This window comes from Girardinichthys multiradiatus, chromosome 9 (genome assembly GCF_021462225.1).
Source record: "Girardinichthys multiradiatus isolate DD_20200921_A chromosome 9, DD_fGirMul_XY1, whole genome shotgun sequence".
Taxonomy (NCBI): domain Eukaryota; kingdom Metazoa; phylum Chordata; class Actinopteri; order Cyprinodontiformes; family Goodeidae; genus Girardinichthys; species Girardinichthys multiradiatus.
This window is the reverse complement of record NC_061802.1, coordinates 12,773,304-12,793,359: the sequence shown is the minus strand read 5'-3', so window position 1 is coordinate 12,793,359 and position 20,056 is coordinate 12,773,304. Positions and strand designations below refer to the sequence as shown.

At 40.3% G+C, this 20,056-nt stretch overlaps 2 protein-coding genes across 3 annotated transcripts in view; one reads left to right on the top strand and one right to left on the bottom strand.

The window, feature by feature from the left end:
* The window catches only part of LOC124873682 (dipeptidyl peptidase 9-like), a 29,929-nt gene extending 16,584 nt beyond the window's left edge, over positions 1-13,345 (top strand). For both annotated transcript variants that reach the window (XM_047374529.1, XM_047374530.1), the window contains exons 8-21: positions 1,007-1,135; positions 1,478-1,539; positions 1,627-1,727; positions 1,853-2,030; positions 5,232-5,391; positions 7,654-7,733; positions 8,146-8,316; positions 8,676-8,811; positions 8,939-9,084; positions 10,337-10,483; positions 10,645-10,797; positions 10,971-11,113; positions 11,493-11,604; positions 12,223-13,345. In XM_047374529.1, coding sequence (XP_047230485.1) covers positions 1,007-1,135; positions 1,478-1,539; positions 1,627-1,727; positions 1,853-2,030; positions 5,232-5,391; positions 7,654-7,733; positions 8,146-8,316; positions 8,676-8,811; positions 8,939-9,084; positions 10,337-10,483; positions 10,645-10,797; positions 10,971-11,113; positions 11,493-11,604; positions 12,223-12,315 — 1,811 coding nt within the window. In that variant the 3' untranslated portion in view covers positions 12,316-13,345. The remainder of the gene's footprint in view (positions 1-1,006; positions 1,136-1,477; positions 1,540-1,626; positions 1,728-1,852; positions 2,031-5,231; positions 5,392-7,653; positions 7,734-8,145; positions 8,317-8,675; positions 8,812-8,938; positions 9,085-10,336; positions 10,484-10,644; positions 10,798-10,970; positions 11,114-11,492; positions 11,605-12,222) is intronic.
* Positions 13,346-14,124: 779 nt separating this feature from the next.
* LOC124873687 (angiopoietin-related protein 4-like) lies at positions 14,125-17,888 on the bottom strand. The gene is made up of 7 exons (XM_047374542.1): positions 17,350-17,888; positions 17,128-17,238; positions 16,949-17,036; positions 16,469-16,582; positions 16,271-16,366; positions 15,885-16,166; positions 14,125-15,796 (listed from the first exon to the last, which is right to left on the bottom strand). The coding sequence occupies exons 1-7, from the start codon at positions 17,812-17,814 to the stop codon at positions 15,624-15,626; spliced, it is 1,329 nt and encodes a 442-aa protein (XP_047230498.1). The 5' UTR covers positions 17,815-17,888; the 3' UTR covers positions 14,125-15,623.
* Between the last annotated feature and the right edge of the window lie 2,168 nt (positions 17,889-20,056).

Sequence of the window (20,056 nt, the reverse complement as noted above, 5' to 3'; positions counted from 1 at the left end):
AAGTTTGCTCTTAAAAACGTCCACAGAATCAAGAGAAAGTAACGAGAGCACACACCCACTACAAAACAAAAAAAAACTGAATATGCATAATAATAATAATAATATTAGTAATAAATAAAACTAAAATATGTATTTTTTCCAAAGGAGCAGAAAAATGTTTTATATCTTTTTTTGTTTTAATCAAAACTGAACAATGTTTTGCTTTAAAACAAATTAGAAATCTGTCAAACTGAACATTAAATCTTGTGATAATTACTAACCTACAAAAAAATAATCAGAACATAACTTAAAAATACTTATCTACAGGCTTATATCTGACATTATCCTCCTGATAAACGTTTTTGGAAAATGTGTTCTTTTTATTTCCTCCCCTGTTCTCCCTCGTCTATTTTTCCTCTCGCTCTCCTCCATCCACTCTGTCCACTTTTCTCTTCCTACCTCCCTGTCCCTGCTGCTGTACCACACACTAGTTTGAGCTTGTTAACCATCGGAAGCTAAGCTAGTGGCTTAACCAGCGAGCTGATTCTGGACAAATCAGGAAAGTTGTTACTTTTCATGTTTCAACCTTGTGCTCGTTGAACAAGTGGTGTGAAAAATAACTTACTGGTGCAAAGTGTGAGCCTGTCGCTCACTGAAACATGGAGCAGCCGAGAGGAGCTGCTGGTAGCCCCACCTGTTGGAAACAGCATGTGGACCAAACTACTTTGTGGAATGGGAGGGTCATGATCTTTCAATAATTAAGAAGCTAATTTTACGTTTATGATTTAAACTGCTTGAGTTGTGATTTTATTTATACTTCCTATATAATTATTTAAAAAGATATTTGTGTTTACAATGATTTTGGGAGTGGACATCTTTATAAAGGAGGGGGACACAGGGGATGTGTCCTCCTTGGTATTTCCGCCTATGGTTTCAGTGTTTGAATTTAACTACTGAATTTCTTTTTCGATGATATTCTAATTTATTGAGATATACCTGTTGAAACTGTTGTTTATCCTCGACTCAGAGCCAGATGGTGGGAAGACTCTGCAAATTCTGTATGAGGAGGTGGATGAATCTGAGGTGGAGATTATCCATGTCCCATCTCCGGCTCTGGAAGAGCGGAAAACAGACATCTACAGATACCCACGTGCAGGTATGAAGACGAGAGTAACTCAGTTTTATCAGATGAATTAAGTTTGCTTGCCTATGAACCAAATAAACCGGGGTGCTAATGTTTTATTTACACAACGGAAACACCAACAGGTCTGATTCTAAGTAACCAAAAACCCAATAATACCATCTAAATATCTATTTATTTGTTGCTTCAGCTGTTTGTGCCTCAAAGGCGGCATTTAACATAAAGATTTCTGATAAATGGTAAGTGGGCTGAACTTGTATAGTGCTTTTAGGGGTACTTTAGGGGTGCAATGCTGTTATTGTTTTAACCATCTGTAAAATTTCACAAGTGATGTAACCTAGTTTGATATATTTTCAGGCAGCAAAAATCCTGAAATCACTTTGAAGATAGCAGAAATCAAAGCAGACAGTCTTGGAAAGGTGAGTCTTTATGATGTTGTAAATTAAACCTAGAAATCCGGTAACAGTGATGACTATAACCGCTGTTTGGTGTCGTTTCCCTCTCAGATTATCAGCACACAGGAAAAAGTGTTACCTGTTCCATTTACCTGCCTGTTCCCCAACATAGAGTATGTCACCAGAGCTGGATGGACAAAAGATGGTCGATAGTAAGTGTGTGCAGCAGGAATAAATAAATGCCATAAAATTCATCCTGGCACAGGATTGGAAACACAGCGCATGGTGTAAGCTAAAGTTCCTATGAGTCACAGGTCTTCCTCTCTGTTTATGTCAGTGCGTGGGTGGTCATGATGGACCGTCGGCAGCAGAATCTCCTGTTAGTCCTGCTTCCTCCAGCACTTTTCATCCCGGCTCAGCAGGACAAAGCTAAAAGACAAGAGAGCCTGCAGGCTCTTGGAGACTCAGTCCATCCCTTCATCATCTACAGAGAAGCCAGTGATATCTGGATTAATGTGAGGTCCTAATACCAGTTTTGTCTCAGACTGTAATTATGATGAGGTTTACATTGATATTGAAGAAAAATTACATTTTACTTAGAGAAAATCAAGTTAAAAGACTTGCCAAAAAGTTAAAAATGTTTGCCCCCTTTAAGGTTCTCTTGTGTTTTGCTTTTTTTGTCACACTTGAAAGGTTTAGATCATCAAACAAATTTAATATCAGACAAAATTAACCAGGGTGAATATTAAATGCAGTTTGCAAATGATAGTTTTATGTTTCAAGGGAAAAAATATCCGAGCTGTTTTGGGCCATTGTGAAAAAGCCGTGATTAAAAAGTGTAATGTTCAAAATTTAATTTTTATTAATTGATTTCACTTTCCACATACAGGCCTGATTACTCCCAGACTTGTAGAATCAAAGTCTTAAATAGGACTTATCTGACGGTATGAAGTAGGCTAAAAGATCTTAAAGATCATCACAGATTGCCCCAATATGAAGACATTTCTGAAGAGATGGTAAACATATTAATTGATTTCTATTGGTCTAGAAAGTATTACATAACCCTTTCATAGGCTTTGGGACTCCAGTGAACCACAGTGAGAGTCATTATCCACAAATGGAAAATCATCCAGGAGGGCCTAGTCAAAGTGTATACAGAATCTGATTAACATGCTGTTGCATGACCTTAAACAGGCCGATTATGTTGGTAAATCCTCCAGTTTGGCTGTGTTAAAATGATTGTGCAAAGAAGAGTGGGGCAAAATTCATTCACAGTGATGTTACAGAGTGACTGCCAGCTATCACAGACTCGATGTCAGATGTTGCTGCCAAAGGGCCAAAGGTGGCGCAACCAGTTATAACATGTAGGGGCAATAACCGTTTCTTATAGGTCAAGGTTAGTTTGTGGTTGTTTTTTTTTTTGTTTTTTTCGTCTAAAAAAATTAAATAAAATTAAAGCTGCAAGCAGCCTTGAAGACCCTCGCACCTCAGCGCAACTCGGCCTGTGCAGCGACCGCAGGAGCCTGGCATCGCCTCCTCCACGCCACACACGATGACACCGCTTCACTTCAACACGTCGCCAGTAGTTGGCACTGTGAGCAACATGTCATATGATCTGCGGTCATGCAGAGGTTCGGTCCGGCAAAAATAATTCAAAATTTGGAGTAAATCGGACCTTCCAGAAGGACGCTGCACTCGCTTGTTTGTTTGTGGGCGGGGCTAAAACGACATCATCAATTGACTGTGTCAACATGTCCATCATGAAGTCATGATCATGTATACTACATTTGAAGTGGATCCGATGATGTATGAGGGAGATATAACCCTTGAAGTGTCCTAGGGGGCGCTGTTTTTCCAAATTCCAATGTAATCTAATAGAGCTGTTTGGGGACTGACAAAGATCATCCATATTTATTTTGGAGTGAATCAGACCATGTGTAATTTAGAGCCAAACGTATGGCCGTGGCGTGACATCAGAATTCGCCACGCCATCATATCCACACCCTCCAGCTAAAGCAGTCAATACTGGCGACTGTCTAAGACCATCATGTTATCTGTTACTTGGGCCAGTTTCACATTGATTAGGTGAAGAATATCAAACATTGACTCTAAAAGAAAACGGGAAACTTCCTGTTCTGAGGGGGCGGGGCTTCGATGTCAGCATCTGACCAGTGAATATTGTTCAGGCCTAGAGGCAGATCAATCCCAGAAGGTTTCATGTGTCTGCGACTTTCCTTGGAACTATATGAATTTGGTCTTTTATGGCGAGAAGTCATATTTTGAGGGGTGGCCATGCCCACACGCTTTCATGTATCAAAAAGCTTTTGATAACTTTTGATCCCCAATCCCTTAAGAGTATACTGAGTGATTTTCACGTCTCTAAGTCAAAAGATGTAGGAGGAGTTTGCTCAGATATGCTGGGTAAAAACGGCAAAAACAGGTTCAAAATGGCAACTTCAATCCAAAATGGCCGACTTCCTGTTGGGTTTGGACCAATGCTCCAAGAGACTTTTTTTATAGGTCCTGAGAAGTTACATAAGTGTACCAAATTTCCGAATCCTCGGTCAAAGCATGGCTTGGGGCTTATTTTTTGTAATCTTCTAGGGGGCGCTGTGGACGAATTAGGCCACGCCCACCAAATATGTCATCAGATCTCTGTTGGGGACTGGACAAGGATCAATCATATTGAATTTGGTGCAGATCAGATGATCTATGTTGAAATTAAAGCCAAACGTATGGCCATGGCGTGACGTCTGACTTCACCGCGGCGCCATGGCCACGCCCTTTTATGAAAAGTCACTGTGCTTCACAGTTAGACCCACAAGTTATCTGTCTTCTGACACACTTTCAAGTTGATTGGGTGAAAAGGGTCAGAGAGGCACTTTTCCAAGTGAAAAAAGTGACTTCCTGTTCTCAGGGGGCGTGGCTTTCATGATGTCAGCATATGACACCATAGGATCGCCGGGAACCCGAAGGTCCTCCTTCATGCCAACTTTGGTGGGATTTGGCATTTATTTGGGAAAGTTATTGCATTCTTTCACTTTGAGCGTGAACGCCAAGTTCGTGTCTCGGCCACGCCCCCTAAACATGCCCCAAAAACTCACGATTTTGATAACTTTTAATCCCCCATGCCTTATCAGCATATTGGAGGAGTTCGTTAAAGTTCGAGGTGAGTGAAAGTGAAAAACGGGCAAAAATCGGGCTTTGACCCAAAATGGTCGACTTCCTGTGCATTTTAGGGCATATTTCCAAGAGACGTTTTTTCTTGTTTTGAGGAGCTCTAGCATTGTGCCGAATTTCAGATCTCTATGACTTACGGTTCGGCCTATCTCACGTTTGGGGGCGTGGCTAAGTGGTTTGGCCACGCCCACTGAAGACGACATTGAAAAATGAAAATTTCACGCGGGGGACAATTTTGGGTCAAATTTGGTGAGTTTTGGGGCATGGCAAAGTCCCCATATTGCCCCGCCAAAAGTCCCCGGAAAAAACAAAGAAAGAAATAATAAGAATTCCTACGATTACAATTGGCCCTTGCAGTTTTCCTGCTCGGGCCTAATTAACTGACTTTTGTATTTTTTCAGGTTATCTTTGTCTGATTTTATGTTATTTGCTCTGAAGCATTTATGGGTAACAAAAAGGCAAACATTTAAGAAATCTCTCAGGGTGCATACGTCTTCACAGTACTGTATGAACATCACTGTCTCTGTGTGATGCAGGTGCACGACATCTTCCATCCTATCGTCCAAACCTCTGATGATGAGTTAACCTTCATCACAGTAAATGAGTCTAAAACAGGCTTCTGCCACTTGTATAAGATCACATCAGTATTACAGCGGGGCAGCTACAACTGGGCTAAAGGATACACTCACTCTGAAGGTAACGCACCCTGGTGTCACACAGTGAAACCGTATCTCATAAAAGTTTGGGTGAGTACCCAGAAATGGGTCCTGCAAGCATCAAATTATAGTCAAGAGTTTTTTCAATGAAAATACGCCTGTCTGGGAATAAAAATATAGGAGTATTATTGTTACATATTTTGTCACATAAATTGTATTTATCTGAAATAAATAATAGTAGAAATTATATTTTTATTTAAAGAGTTAGTAATTATTTCATGCATTGCAAACCAAATCACTAAAATCACTAACACTGCTATAGCAAAGGTGATTGGTCTGCAGCTGAGTTGCTGTGCAGGTTAACCAATCAGATGTAAGGCTTTATCAAAGCAGACATAAAAGCAGTTTAAAGGATTTCATGATATACTTTAGCACAGGAAGCAAACAAATAATTTTAAAAAAGGACATTTTCATGTATTTATATATATATTTAAATATATATTTGATTTTTATAAGATTCCCCAATTTACTTCATAAAGTAAAAAATCGAGACCTTTTAAAATATATTGAAAACATAAAAAAAAAAAATTTTTATATTCAAATTATCATTTATTAGGTCATTTATTACGTTTGGGGATTTGTGTCACCGTTAGACATTCAGTCATGTGTTTAAATGGTAAATATAAATAAATTTTTGACCAGTTATCAAATACTGTAGGTATTCTAAGTGTATCTTGTCCCAGACCCAAGGCTGTCAGCTGGCCTGAGTACAACCCCTCACTTTTTTATTATATTTTTTCATTGGGCAACGCTGAACACATGAAACTTTGATAGAATGTAGAGTAGTCAGTGTACAGCTAAGATAACTGTGTAAATTTGCTGTCTCCTCAAAATAACTCAAAACACAGCCATTAATGTCTAAACCCCTGGCAACAAAAGTGAGTACACCTCTATGTGAATATGTCCAAATTGTGGCCAATTAGCCATTTTCTCTTCTTGGTGTCATGTGACTCGTTAGTGTTACCAGGTCGCAGGTCTGGATGGGGAACAGGTGTGTTAAATGTGGAGGTACCCCTCTCTCATGCTCTCATACTGATGACTTGAAGAGTAACATGGAACCTCATGGCAAAGATCTCTCTAAGGATCTGAACAAAATTCGTTGCTGTACATAAAGATGGCCCAGCCTATAAGTTGAGCTGCAGAGTGGTGGCAAAGACCATACAGAGGTTTAACAGGATAGGTTCCACTCAGAAAAGGCCTTGCCATGTTTCCCCCGAAGAAGTTGAGTGCACATGCTCAGCATCCTGAGGCTGACTTTTAAAAATACATGCATGAGTGCTGCCAGCATTGCTGCAGAAGGGTGGGGGGTCAGCCTTTCTGTGCTCAGATCATGCTTCGCACACTGCATCAAATTGGTCTGCATGGCTGTCGTCCAAGAAGGAAGCCCTTTCTAAAGATGATGCACAAGAAGGCCTGCAAACAGTTTGCCTGCAACCATGTCCTGTGGTCTGATGAGACCAAGATTAACTTATTTGGTTCAGATGGTGTCAAGCGTGTGTGGCGGCAAATGGGAGGAGTACAAAAACAAGTGTTTCTTGACCATAGCCAAGCATGGTGGTGGGAGCGTCATGATTGCTATCGGTTGTGGGGAGCTACAGTAGTACATGTACTGCGACATACTGAATCAGAGCATGATCCTTTCTCTTTGGAGACTGGGCCGCTGGGCAGTTTTCCAACATAATGACCCAAAACACATCTCCAAGATGACCACTGCCTTGCTAAAGAAGCAGAGGGTGAAGGTGCTGGACTGGCCAAGCATGTCTCCAGACCTAAACCCTATTGAGCAGCTGCGGGGCATCCTCAAAGAGAAGGTGGAGGAGCACGAAGTCTCTAACATCCACCAGCCCCGTGATGTCGTCATGGAGGAGTGGAAGAGGCCTCCAGTGGGAACCTGTGAAGCTCCAGTGAACTCCATGTCCAAGGCAGTGCTGGAAAATAATGGTGGCCATGGAAAATATTAACACTGTGGGCACAGTTTGGACATTTTCAACTAGGGGAAAATGTAATAGTTTCAGTGTTGTCCTATTTAAAGATGTAATAAAATATTTACAAAAATGTAAGAGGTGTACTCACTCTTGTGAGATTCTGCATATTGAAGAATAATAATGTGTAATCTCCATTTTAAATCATGCAAATCTGTATAAACTTGTGTACAACAAGACGTTTGTTCATGTTGGATGTTTTTATTTACTTTTTAAGTTGTTTGGACCTCATTTCATTAGTAGCGCCTCTCTGCCCTCAGATGATTTTAAGTGTCCAGTTAAAGAAGAAGTGACAGTGACCAGTGGGGAATGGGAGGTGCTGGCCAATCATGGAGCAAAGGTGACGCCTCACCCCACCCACTTACACATCTGTTTCACATCTCAAACATTTACAGCTAAGCATTTTAATGTTTTTACAAAACGGTGTGTCTGAATGGACTGATGTCTGACTTATCTGTACAAACTAATTTCTTTGTCTCTCAAGCCCTGTGAAATATGAGCAAGGGCTTTGAAAGTTATTTAGACTTGGGGGGGGGGGGGGGGGTAAACTTTTTATCATCTGGGCGTTTTGATCTGAAATCTTCTTTTCTGCTTTCTTTTGTCATTTTCAAATCTTATTTTCTAATCAGAATAAGCCTCCAATCTTTAAATGTATGCTAATAATAATTAAACCTGGTTTTGAATAAAGTAAAAAACTTTTTGATGTAGCAGAAATAAACTCCAGATTTATTGGTTCTCTGATTTTGGTGCAGCGTTCTTGCAGCCCTCAGATTTGGGTGGACGAGGAGGCAAAGCTGGTCTACTTCCAGGGAACTAAAGACTCTCCTCTAGAGCACCACCTGTATGTGGTGAGCTATGAGGCGCCGGATGAAATCATCAGACTTACCAAACCCGGATTCTCCCACAGCTGCTCTGTGAGCCAGGTACCGTCTCACACAAACAATGACACCTCTAATTATCTGGTGTGCATTAGGGAATATTCTAACTGGTGATTTAAGTCATTAAATGTTTAATTTGAAGAAACATTGAGGAGTTGCTTCTACTTATATCAGTATCAGAGTCTTCTCACAATTCTAGAGCAAATAGAAGCAGCTGGTTTCTCCAGGTTTTGCTCTAAATGTTGTACTTGTGACATTTTCTAGAAGAGAGCTCTCTGATCTCAGCTGAATTAAACGGTTAAACATATTGCTGCTTGCATTTCGCTGTAGTGTAGGCTAATTATAGATTTCCTAAGAGATGTTCTGGATAAATAATCTTGACCTTTCTTGCTTTCTCCACACAGACCTTTGATATGTTTATCAGCCATTATAGCAGTTTGACCACTGCTCCCTGTGTTCACATCTACAAGCTGGTGGGCTCGGACAGTGACCGGCTGCACAAAGAACCTCAGTTCTGGGCGAGCATGATGGAGTCTTCCGGTACTGGATTCTGTTCAGCTACATGTCTAAAACATTGTTGACTTATATCCGTTTCACAGGATAATTTACCTCAGAGATCACATAGGATTAGTATTTGGGAATGATATCTGCTTGATTTTGTTTTTAGGCTACCAGTTTGATGCTCCCCCGCCAGAAATCTTTAGCTTCACAGGGAAGTCGGGCTTTGAGCTCTACGGCATGTTGTACAAACCAAACAACCTGGTCCCTGGAAGGAAGCATCCCACTGTTGTCTTTGTCTACGGTGGTCCACAGGTTTGATCTCTTTCCGCTTTAAAACAAACAGAAACAGTCGAACAAACTATTCAACTAGAATTTCACAAAGAGCCTTTGCATAAATAACAATTAGTTTATCATAGCTGCTTCTTATGTCTGGATGATAAAATATCTGTGTTAATTTTGTAGACCACCATTTTCTTTTCTAGATATTTTGTCAGTGGGGAAAAAGTGAAATGTAAGGAGATGAAATCCAATCAAATGGTAGTCCATAAATCAATACAAGGGGATATGGGCAGCCCTGTTCTTTTGAATTCTTGTCAGATTAATTCAATTCAGTTTTATTTATATAGCGCCAATTCACAACACATGTTTACTACTTTTATATTTCTTTGGGACGTTCAGCTTTTTGTTTGGTGTCTCCATGATAAAATAGCATCCTGATCTTCAGCAATAGAGGTAATCCTGTGAACCCAGTCCATTTAGCAGAGGCCTCCTCTCTACTTGGCTGTTTGGCTTTCTCTTTAGAAGCTTTTAGCTGAGAAGTTGAAATAGTCCAGGATGCTGTTGGTTTTTTTTGCCTTCTGTTGTCCTCTGGCTGAAGGCCACGGTAATTGGCAAGAGAGTTGGCTAAATATAAACCCTCTAAACGTTCCAACTGTATTTCAGTGATTTTGAAATTTAAATCACCCTCCAGTCCAAGTCCTAACTCTTTCGGCCCAAGCCTTATTAAAGTTGCAATGTTGGTCAATCCCTCTGTTCATATTGTCCACTTCTTTACCATATTCTACACTAAATGGGGTTTGGAGGGTTTTCTCCTCCTCAGTCCGAGTCAGAGGATATTTCAGATTATTAAGGGATCATATTGAAAGTCTTCATTTAAAACCTCAATTTTAACAGTGTGCAGATTCCAAGGAACACTTTAAATTGTACTGTGATGAATAAATAAAGCAGAATGTCTAACTTCTGAATGAACAGAACCAGAAATGCTTTTATAAGCATTAAGGGTCTTTGTTTGATGTGACATAGTTAGCTAACAGCAGGAGAATAAGACGTCTGAAGTAAATCAAGTCTATTTTGTTTTCATTAACGGCCCAAAGTCATTCTGTAGTGTTTAGTTAGAGATGGGTCCGTGTGGTCAATATGATGAAGCTACAGCAAACCTGAACCGATGATTATAAACCATTAACAGCCCACAGGCCAATAACCAAAGCATGCGTTTTCACTGGAGCAAAATGTGCATGCAACGAAATATTCATTAAAAATGAACCTGTCTTTGTTGTTCTTCCAGGTGCAGTTAGTGAATAACTCCTATAAAGGAGTGAAGTACCTGCGGCTAAGCACGCTTGCTTCTCTGGGTTACGTAGTGCTGGTTATCGATGGGCGGGGATCATGCCAGCGAGGACTCAAGTTTGAAGGAGCTGTAAAGGACAAGATGGTGCATTTGTCAAATCTTTCATTCATTTTAAACTACTTGCAATTTACACCTTTTCCCAGTTTTTTATCTATTTCACTGTCCCAATACATATTTTTATACTAAGTGTTAAATAATTACTAGATTGTAATGAGACCATTATGTGTAATTCTGTTTCCATCCAGGGTCAGGTTGAAATTGACGACCAGGTGGAAGGTTTGCACTACATAGCTGACAAGTATAAGTTTGTGGACCTGAGTCGCGTCGCCATCCACGGCTGGTCGTATGGAGGCTTTCTCTCCCTCATGGGCCTCATCCACAGACCAGACATATTTAAGGTCGTAAACAGAACCATTTATGTCATCACTGGGAATATTTCCTGCCATTTTACAACAGAAAATTGGAAAGGTTTAGTTCATTTTGATTGTCTGTACTATCAGATACTTTTGTGTAACTTGAATTTCTTTCACTACCAGAAGATAGATCAGATGTCATTTTGTTTGTTGATCAGGTTGCCATCGCAGGAGCTCCAGTGACGTTGTGGATGGCCTATGACACCGGGTACACAGAGCGATATCTGGACACTCCTGAAAAAAACCAGAAGGGATATGAAGCATGTTCCGTCGCCCTGCATGTCGACAAACTTCCCAACGAGTGAGAGCTCCTTTTTCATGCTTTCATAATAATCTTTTACTTGAGAAAAATAGATTTTTTTGTTGGTGTTTAAGCCCTACTAAGCAGGTATTTACATTTATAATTGGCATGAATCAGTTGTCTCTGCCCTCAGAAAATAAACATAACCAAAACTCACTGAGATGGATTTAGCCATTATGAAAACATAGGCGAATAGCCTTCAAATAGAAAGATTTTAACACCAACATCTGCTAAATACTTTATTTATTCACTCCTCACTTTTCTTGAGGGTTGCTTGACAATTAAATAAAGCTGATGTTTATTTTATCAGTTTCACTATAAGTAGTAACCACTGATGCAAACAAGCCTGTAAATGTGAATATCTCTGTGCATAATGCAGGCCCAACCGACTGCTGATCCTGCATGGGTTTCTAGACGAGAATGTACACTTTTTCCACACCAACTTCCTGGTGTCGCAGCTCATCCGGGCAGGAAAACCGTACAACCTTCAGGTATCTTTGATGAAATAATGTATGTTTGTCAGGAAAAAGCTTTAAAAACAAAATGGCTGGAAGACATCAGATGATAACAGAGATTCTATGTCAGCTGGAAAAGTCTTGAATTTGAGGAAGGGGCCTTTCAGGCCAGAATATTTGCAGGAAAAGAAAAAAGATGTTGGAAAGATATTTGTATGTCCAGACAGGATTCTCTGACCCGTCTAAATGAAACATTCATCCATCCATGTTCATTGTTCTGTCCATGAATTTATCCATTTGTTCATCCACCCAGCCAATGAGGTTTTTGCCAGTTTTTTATTGAAAGTCTGACCTCAGAGGAAATATCTGATGTAAATTTGTAGGACACTTTTTATTTTATACTTTTAAAAGGTTAAAGAATTGACTGAAAACTTAAAAGATCTGAGTTTGAAAACTGTTGCCATTAATGTGGAGACAACCAGTATTTATGTCCAAAATGTCCAAGGACAATCACATCATACATTACGAGTTATCAGCTTGTTCTTGATAGAGTGGCTCATGAATTTGTTTAGGTTACTAAACTAAATTTCTGTGGAATAAAACTGGATGATCAAACACATCTTTTTACAGTTTTTTCCCCCCCTGTTTCTACAGATTTATCCCAACGAACGTCACAGCATCAGGTGTCCGGAGTCCGGAGAGCATTACGAGATTAGTCTGCTGCACTTCCTCCAGCAGAACCTCTGATAAGCCTTTCCACACGCACTAACCTTCCCTTCCTACCCTCCTCTCTTTTCTCACTTTTAAGCATTTATCCTAACCTGTTTCAACACTGTACTTAATTTTATGATCAGCAGAATGAAATCTACACCGAACCTCATCACACATCAACAGTCGTTCACCGGCATTTTCAGCATCAAAATAATGCCTCCAGAGACTCAATTCACAGACCTCCGGTTCTCTTTCATGTTGCGTTCAGCAATCAAGTGAATGTTGAACGGTTGAATTAAGCTCCGCCACCAGCAGAGGTCCCTGTTCTCCCAAAACAATGAAACAAAACTTGTTGGGCAGAAATCCATCAACGGGAGTAAATTTTGATGTTTAAAATGCTGCTTTGTCTACTGTCATTATCAATGCATAAATATGTAAGTGGACCATTTTTGCGCTGTTTTGGAAGAGATTTTTTTGTTTTTTTGTGCCATTTATTTTTATCAACTAATTTCTGTGAATTAATTGAGAAAACGTACTGTTCTGCCTCTGAATACAAACATGAAACTCTTTTAGAGCAAACAAGCAGCTCTTAACCCCCCTCCTGGTTGCACACATTCTTGTTTTTTGCTTTGATATTTGTCTCTTATCTCCTGCCTATCACAGCTTATATTTTATGCAGTTATTCCAGGAAAACATTAAATTTCTCATTTTTACTGGGTTATTTAAAAAATTTTTTAGAAATAGTGGGAGTTATATGGGATCTGTTCCTGATTGCTCGCTTTAACTTCCTGAAGAGCTTTCCTTACCTCTGCTGCTGAGGACCTTTTGAACATTACATTATATTTACCTTTGTGCCAAGAAACTGACCTGAAAGATAATGTTTGAGACAACTGAGATGCCTTGTAAGAGTTTAGGAGCATCTGCTCACATTGAAAATAAATCAGGGAATCAGTCAAAAGGCTCGACGCCAGTGTGAGTCTTACGCCTTGTTATCATCTGCTGAATTACATGGTTATAAATGTACTCAGTTATTGGATAAATAAACTGAAGTGAACAATCTTTTTCAGATCTTGTAACGTAGTCTTTATTTTATATTTTCATGAGGTTACAGTTTGTACTTTAAGCTAACATATTGATCACATTGAAACTGCTGACATCTTCACACCTTCCCAATATCTTCTATTTTTATGCCTCATAATATCTTCATAGAAACTTTAATAAGGGGCCAAATAAAATGAGCGTCTACCAGACCAGGTTTTGATCATCTGGGAATATTTTCAATATTTAGCCCTAAACAGTGATGCATTTTCATTGCTATCCTCATCAGCTGATATTTTTACCTGCTTTAAAATGCAAATTATTCTTTATCAGGTGTTTTGTAGACCATTTACAAAGCTCATTACAAGTTGAACACTAGGGGGCACTGATAAGAGAAGAAACTACTGTAATGTTTCAAAAATGGCCTTTTCTTTTAATCTACCTTCATACCAGTATTGATCATTTCTTCCTGTTTATGGTGGTAAATCTGAAAAACAAATCTGGTTTACTGAAGCTGTGGTGTATTTGCTGGCGTGTTTGTGAGGCAATCACTCAGTCAGTGGACAGGAGAGGAAGTGCATCAACAGGATCTTTTGCAAGGCCGGACTTGCATGGGGGACCCCTATCATAAATGCTTGCAGTTCCAGAATGGCCTATTTTATGTTTTTTAACAAGCATTTAAATGACAAAGATTGAGAGACGAGTGTTTTATATGTCTTGAGCTCAGATATTCACATTGTATAGAAAGACACAATCTTTTTTTTTTTTTTTTGACATTAAATCAAACCAGCCGTATCTGGTTTGGGGTCAGTTAGCATTAAAATATTTTTTATTTGCAAAATTTCAGATAATGAGCAAGACCTTCCTCAGAGTCAGAAGTTTACATACACTTCATTAGTATTTGGTACATTGTCTTTAAACTGTATGACTCAAACATTTCGGGTTTGTTTCCACAAACTTCTCACAATACTCTACTGGAGTTCTGGCCCATTCCTCCTGACAGAACTGGTGTAGCTGAGTCGGGTTTGTTGCTCACACACCTTATCTCCCCAGACAAAGTTTGAAAAATGCCACCGAAGTGGGCAGTGTGTGGGTATGAGTGAAGGGGATTAAGCAGGGCTGTGGTCAGGAGGACGAGGGAAAGTGGCAGATAGCTTAATTTGGTACATTGAAACATGGAGAGTGAGCAGAGCGACGCTGCTAGTTTCGCCACAGATGGATCCTTGGAGGTGGAGGATTTTTCACCCCCCTAACATCACCGGAGGTTAGGAGAGGCTCTATGGAGCCCAGTGGGCCTGAGCCTCATCAGTTCGAACCAGTGGTTCTGGGTGCTGACTCGGCAATGCCCGAAGCCGCTACGGGGGCGTGATGGAGTGAGATGGTTTAAACCCGAACGCAGGGGCTGTGACGTAAGCATGAATCAAGCTGCACCGTTTGAACCAATAGGAAGATTCAATTACAGAGCCAACGTTTAACCCGCAGAGGACAGTTTTAGGACAAATATTACAGAATTAAGCAAGTTTACATAAAATTAAAAAAACTGCTCAATTAAGGCCCATTTTATGCAGTTAATCAGCAAAAGAAAAGTTGATTTGGGGTTTGGTTCCTCTTTAACATTACATAAATACACCTTTTGTTTGGCAGAGCTGAGCATTTTTGATCTGCTGCAGATAACCTCTTTCTCACTGTTTTCTACCTGATTTCTGTTCTGAATTCCAGCCTGTTTAGTTTAGACTGAATTAAGGTCTCTAGTGTCTCACTTGTAATGTAGGGTGTTTAACTAAAACCAGTTTTACATTGAAACATTGCAAGAAAAGTTTAAACCTTTCATCATCATTTGAATAACATCTCATAAGCATTAAATGGGAATTGTGATCTAAGGCTTACTTTATTGGATTAATGTTGTATTTTGTGCTCGCTTTGTTTAACTTTTTTCATGATTCAGAAAATAACTGTGCCAGCTTTTTTCCATTTAAAAGGTTCATTTGTATTCATACAAATAAAAAGCATTTTAAAATGTAATCAAATATTTAAGGTAAAAAAACAATATCTTAAATAAGTAAAAAGTAATTAAAGGAAATACATAACATACATAATAAAACGAGCCCTCACAGAGGGGAATAATGTCCCGGTCAACATGACTCAACATTTAAACTGAGACTCTCAACTGAGAAATATCAGATGATCAGTGCATCAGAAGACATCAGTAATGTGCACTTTGCAGGTTTTGTTTTTTTCAATCAGTAGTTAAAGACCCAGATATTCTCTGGGTTGAAGTGACGTTAGTGTTGGTGCTGCTCGGGTTCTTATTGCACCATAGAAACTGGAGCGATTTTCAGAAGAGTGGTACTGAGAGGGCCGTGGTGTCCCTGTGTGATCGTCCCGAACATGGCCTGTCTTCTGGGCTGTTGTCCCCTGTGGCGTCTGGGATACTTGCCGTTGAGATTTGATTCTCCGCAGCTGCTAAACCACCAACCTCCTGCAAGAAGAGATCGAAATCTTAAGTTCAAATTTGTGAGTCGTTTAGAGAAATCTTCTGTTAAGATTCTAGAGGTGCGTTTTTGTACCTGAGAGCTTCTCAGCGCAGTTGATCTCTGCAGCGAGGTCGTTGTCTCTGTCAGCTGTGGAGAAGGGAAGGCCGGACGCTCCAGTGGACACGATTCTCTTCTGAACCCCAGGCGAAGTGTCCTGCTGAAGGTGTAGAGCGAACATCCTCTCCTCTCCGTAAACTTGGAATCTGTAATAACCTGTCTGCCGCTGCCCCACTTCGTTGGAGAGCTCTATCTGCAGGATGTACTCGCCTTGCTTGGAAAGGGAGTGGATGTGGTCCAAACCGAGCCAGAACTCCCCTGGGAGATAGAATAAGAAAAAATATTACAATTCGTTTTTTAATGCTGAAACATTCTATGCTGTAGTATTATTGCTGTAATTTTAAGGGAAGCTTTTAACTCACCATTGAGGTTGCCAAAGCCTTTTCGGTAGCTCTCCCAAAGCTGGTTGAAGTTTTGAGATCCATCCTGGCGTTTCTGGATGATTGTCCATCCACCGCCTACAGAGAGAGCAGGAAAACACTTCAGTTTTTTTCCCCTCTTTATTCCTGCAAATATCCATTGAGAGAAATCAGACTGAGAAATAAAGTGAACAAACCTACCTGGAGTCATTTCACAGAGCACGTTGAAGGGTTTTGAGTTCTCGGGCTGGATTGTGTAGATGCCGCTGACTCGATGTCCTTGTGCAAATAGATCCTGACAATCTCTGGCCACACCTGCAAACCATAAAAGCATAAGATGAATCAGATAGTGTTTAAGAGTCAATATGTTTAAGCATCCTTATCATAGCAAACCTAGCAAAGCATATTGCCCTGATTTCTTTCTGATCTTTGCACTGTGTCTGAACAACTCTGCCAGCGAGTCAGACATACAACTCAAAGTGCAAAGGTGAACAGTTTCATTATGTCTCTATACAGTCAGTGAATAGCTTTTTTTGTGCGTGTACTAACAGCTGACTTTCGTAAAAACGTCTATAGCTAAAAAGATTTAAAATCTTGGTGTTTTATTTGTTTATATTACAGGAAGAGAGAGATTTACACGGTTAATGTTGTTTTAAGGAGCTGAAACTGTAGAAATGTTACCTGTTTCAGCTTGATTGCGCTCTGCATCGCCTTCCAGTGCCATCTCTTCATCTCTTCGTCTGTGGGTTTTCACTTTGTTTTGCGTGACCTTCAGAAAAAAAACAATGAGCCGAAAGATTAAAATCGTTCTCCCGTTTATTTAAAGTTACAAAGTTGTATAGTTGTTTGAGGTCTCTCACCTTGTTCTGCAGGGCTTGCAGGTGGAGACTCTGTTTCTCCAGTTTGTCTTGCTGCTGTCTGATTTTCTCCACCAACTGATCGATGCGTCTGTTCTGAGCGACCATCAGCCTCTGGAGATCAAGGAAAAAGCTTTTCAGATTCATTGTGTTCAGATCCAGCTACAGCCGCAGAGTTTAAAGAAAAATCTCCTTTTATAACGTCAAAACATTATTTTAACTCACCTGGATGAAAGAAACCCTCTCATGGTCACTGTTGTTGCTGTCCAGCGCTGGCTCTGTCAGCACCTCCTCCATTCTGTCCATCCTGGATTTTATGTCCTCTGTCTGCCTCTTCACCTCCCCTACCTCCACCTTCACCTCTTGTCCCAGTTCAGCAAGAAGCCTGTACCTCCCCTGCGCCTCCTTGCTCTGGGCAATCAAAGCTTCTCCCTGCTCCTCCTGCATCCTATCTAGCTCAGACACCGTGCTGTTGAAGGTCTTCAGCCTGCTGTTCACGTCTCTCATCTGGGCCTTGGTCTTGTCCACGTGCTCCTTCAGCCCCTGGCCGAGCTGCAGGAGGCCATGGGCCACCACGTTCACGTCGTCCCAGGAGGCGTGCTTCTCCCGACGGGCTCTGTCTGTGGGGAACCCGGTCCCTGCCTGGACCAGGATGGTCAGGAGGAGGATGATAACTTGTGGCATCTTCATCTTTGTTGTCTTTGGTTTGTTTTCAAATCAGCGCTTTGTCTCGAATCTCCTCAGTGGTGTGCTGCTGAGTGGGATTGTGAGGTTTTTATAGCTCTGTGCTGCAGCAGAGGGTTCGCTTGATTGGCTGCATGAAGGTGGAGGAAGAGAAGTAGGTGGGACAGAGGCGGGGAGAGCCCTTCATAGTTAGGAGCTCAGCTATGATCCAATGAAACATCTGAGTTACTGGTCTTTAGATCGATGATGTAGTCCAAGATTTGTTTTGTTTGAGTGATTACTGTATTTTTTACATGCGATATCCCCTTTAACGCAGTTCGACAGCTACTCAAATACTAAACCAACACACAGGTATTACATTCTACATCTTGAAAGAATGCAAAGAAACAGACAAGTCTCATGTAATTTAACAACTTTAGCAGCCTTGTGTGAGAATTAAAACTACCTCTTAACCCACATCCAACAGATTTCATTTATCTGTTTCAGCCTGATTGATGCATGCATCAGCAACAACACTCCTTATCCCCTGGATACACTCGCTTTAACATCCATAAAAGACTGCAGATAGACAGCATTGATTGATTTATAACCTCTGGAGTGAACAGCTGAAGATTGCGGTTTATTTTGGAAGAGAAAGACTGAACAGTTGCTGAGCGAGAAATGCAGGAGAACATTTGGTACGGGTGTGAGAAGTAGGGGAAAGTTCAGCCCTCAGGCCTTTTTCCTCACTGGTTCCTGACAACGAAATCCTACAATTATACACGCACACTCCCAGATGGGACAACGCATGCACAAGGCATGCGTTGTCCCATCTGACTAACAAAACACTGAGGCAAGCAAACTTTTTTTTTTTTGGCACTTTGTAACTGTAATACTGAATGCTCAGTTAGCAAAATTAATTCAGGATAACTTGATCAAATTAATAGTTTGAGTTTTGATGTAGATTTAAAGGTGTAACCTTAAAAAACGTACTGCCAATAATCTTTAAAGGGACATAAAGGCTGCTCTGAATTTCACAAGCCGTTTGTACAAATGTGGACAATTATTTCGATATTTTACACTTCAGGGTTGAGATTCACAAAGTTAGTATCCCAGGATTTCACAGTTTCAAGGTAAAATGTACCACCAAACGAACGCCTGAAGTTTCTATATTATTTCGATGTACTCAAGGAATCTGAACTGTTGTTCACCGTCTGTATTACAGGCGGTCAAGCCTGGACTGAATTATACTACACTGAATACAGATTCCTGTAAAAAACCATGTGTGGTTTGTAAACCTTTGTCAAAAAAAAAAAAAAAGTCTATCTATAATTCTCTTCTTCCCTCTCAAACAAATAGTATAAATTGCTGTTTTCTGCTGTATGGGTTTCATCAGGGATGTTGGCTGGGGCACAGAGGTAGGGACCGGCCCGGGGTGAGGTTCAGTAAGGTCCGAGAGCTGCCACTTCTGAGACATTTTACTGGAAAATGTTAACCAAAAAAATCCATCCAGGAGTTGAGATATTTCAGTCTGGGCAGAAACGATGGTCTGAGAAACAAAAACATGCAGGCAACATAAATTGGAAGAGTTCACTGAGGTTAGCATCATGTTGTTATGGTAAGAAAAAGCATTTTCAGCGGTTGTTTCTATTTACAACACGCAGGCAGTTACGTGTATATGCTTATTTGAAAAATTTAGGCTTTTCTTTAATTCTATGGGCATCTTTGTCAATAGTTTTCTGGGCTTTATAAAGTTTTTTCAAATATCTCAACTTTTTGCTAAGATTTAGTCCGGTGCACTCCTTGTACCGTATCAGTTGTCATTAAAAGGCACTGATTACTTTTCTGATTTTCTTCTTTTACATTGTATAGGGCTCAAGATAGTTCTATTTATTGGCATGCCTGAAATCAAGGCACATAAATCAGCATAAAACAAAATAAGTGAGCACAAGACGGCCAACCACAGCCCTAATTTGCCAAAGAGTGACAGCCGTATGTTTAGAATGACAAACTTGGCCATCAATCCTTAAAATAATGGCCACCCAACACAAAAGTAGTGATGGAGGAGTTTCCAGTTTGAATTTCAGTACATAAAGTGAAAATTTATTTGGTGATACGATTTATCCAGTGAAGATGTCCGAAATTTTTTTTTTATTTGAGGGCAGTAGCTTAGAGACGCAACACACCGTATTCTGTTTTGATCTGATCCTATCAAAGTGGGGCAATGACCACTAATGATACAGCTCAGCGATAAAACATTTATAAAAAT

Coding starts and splice junctions, on each gene's coding strand:
- LOC124873687 (XM_047374542.1), bottom strand. CDS start 17,814: ATGAAGATGCCACAAGTTATCATCCTCCTCCTGACCATCCTGGTCCAG. Junction 17,037..17,127: donor TGCAAGCCCTGCAGAACAAG/GTGAGAGACCTC, acceptor TTTTTTCTGAAG/GTCACGCAAAACAAAGTGAA. Junction 16,367..16,468: donor GCTCTGTGAAATGACTCCAG/GTAGGTTTGTTC, acceptor CTCTCTCTGTAG/GCGGTGGATGGACAATCATC.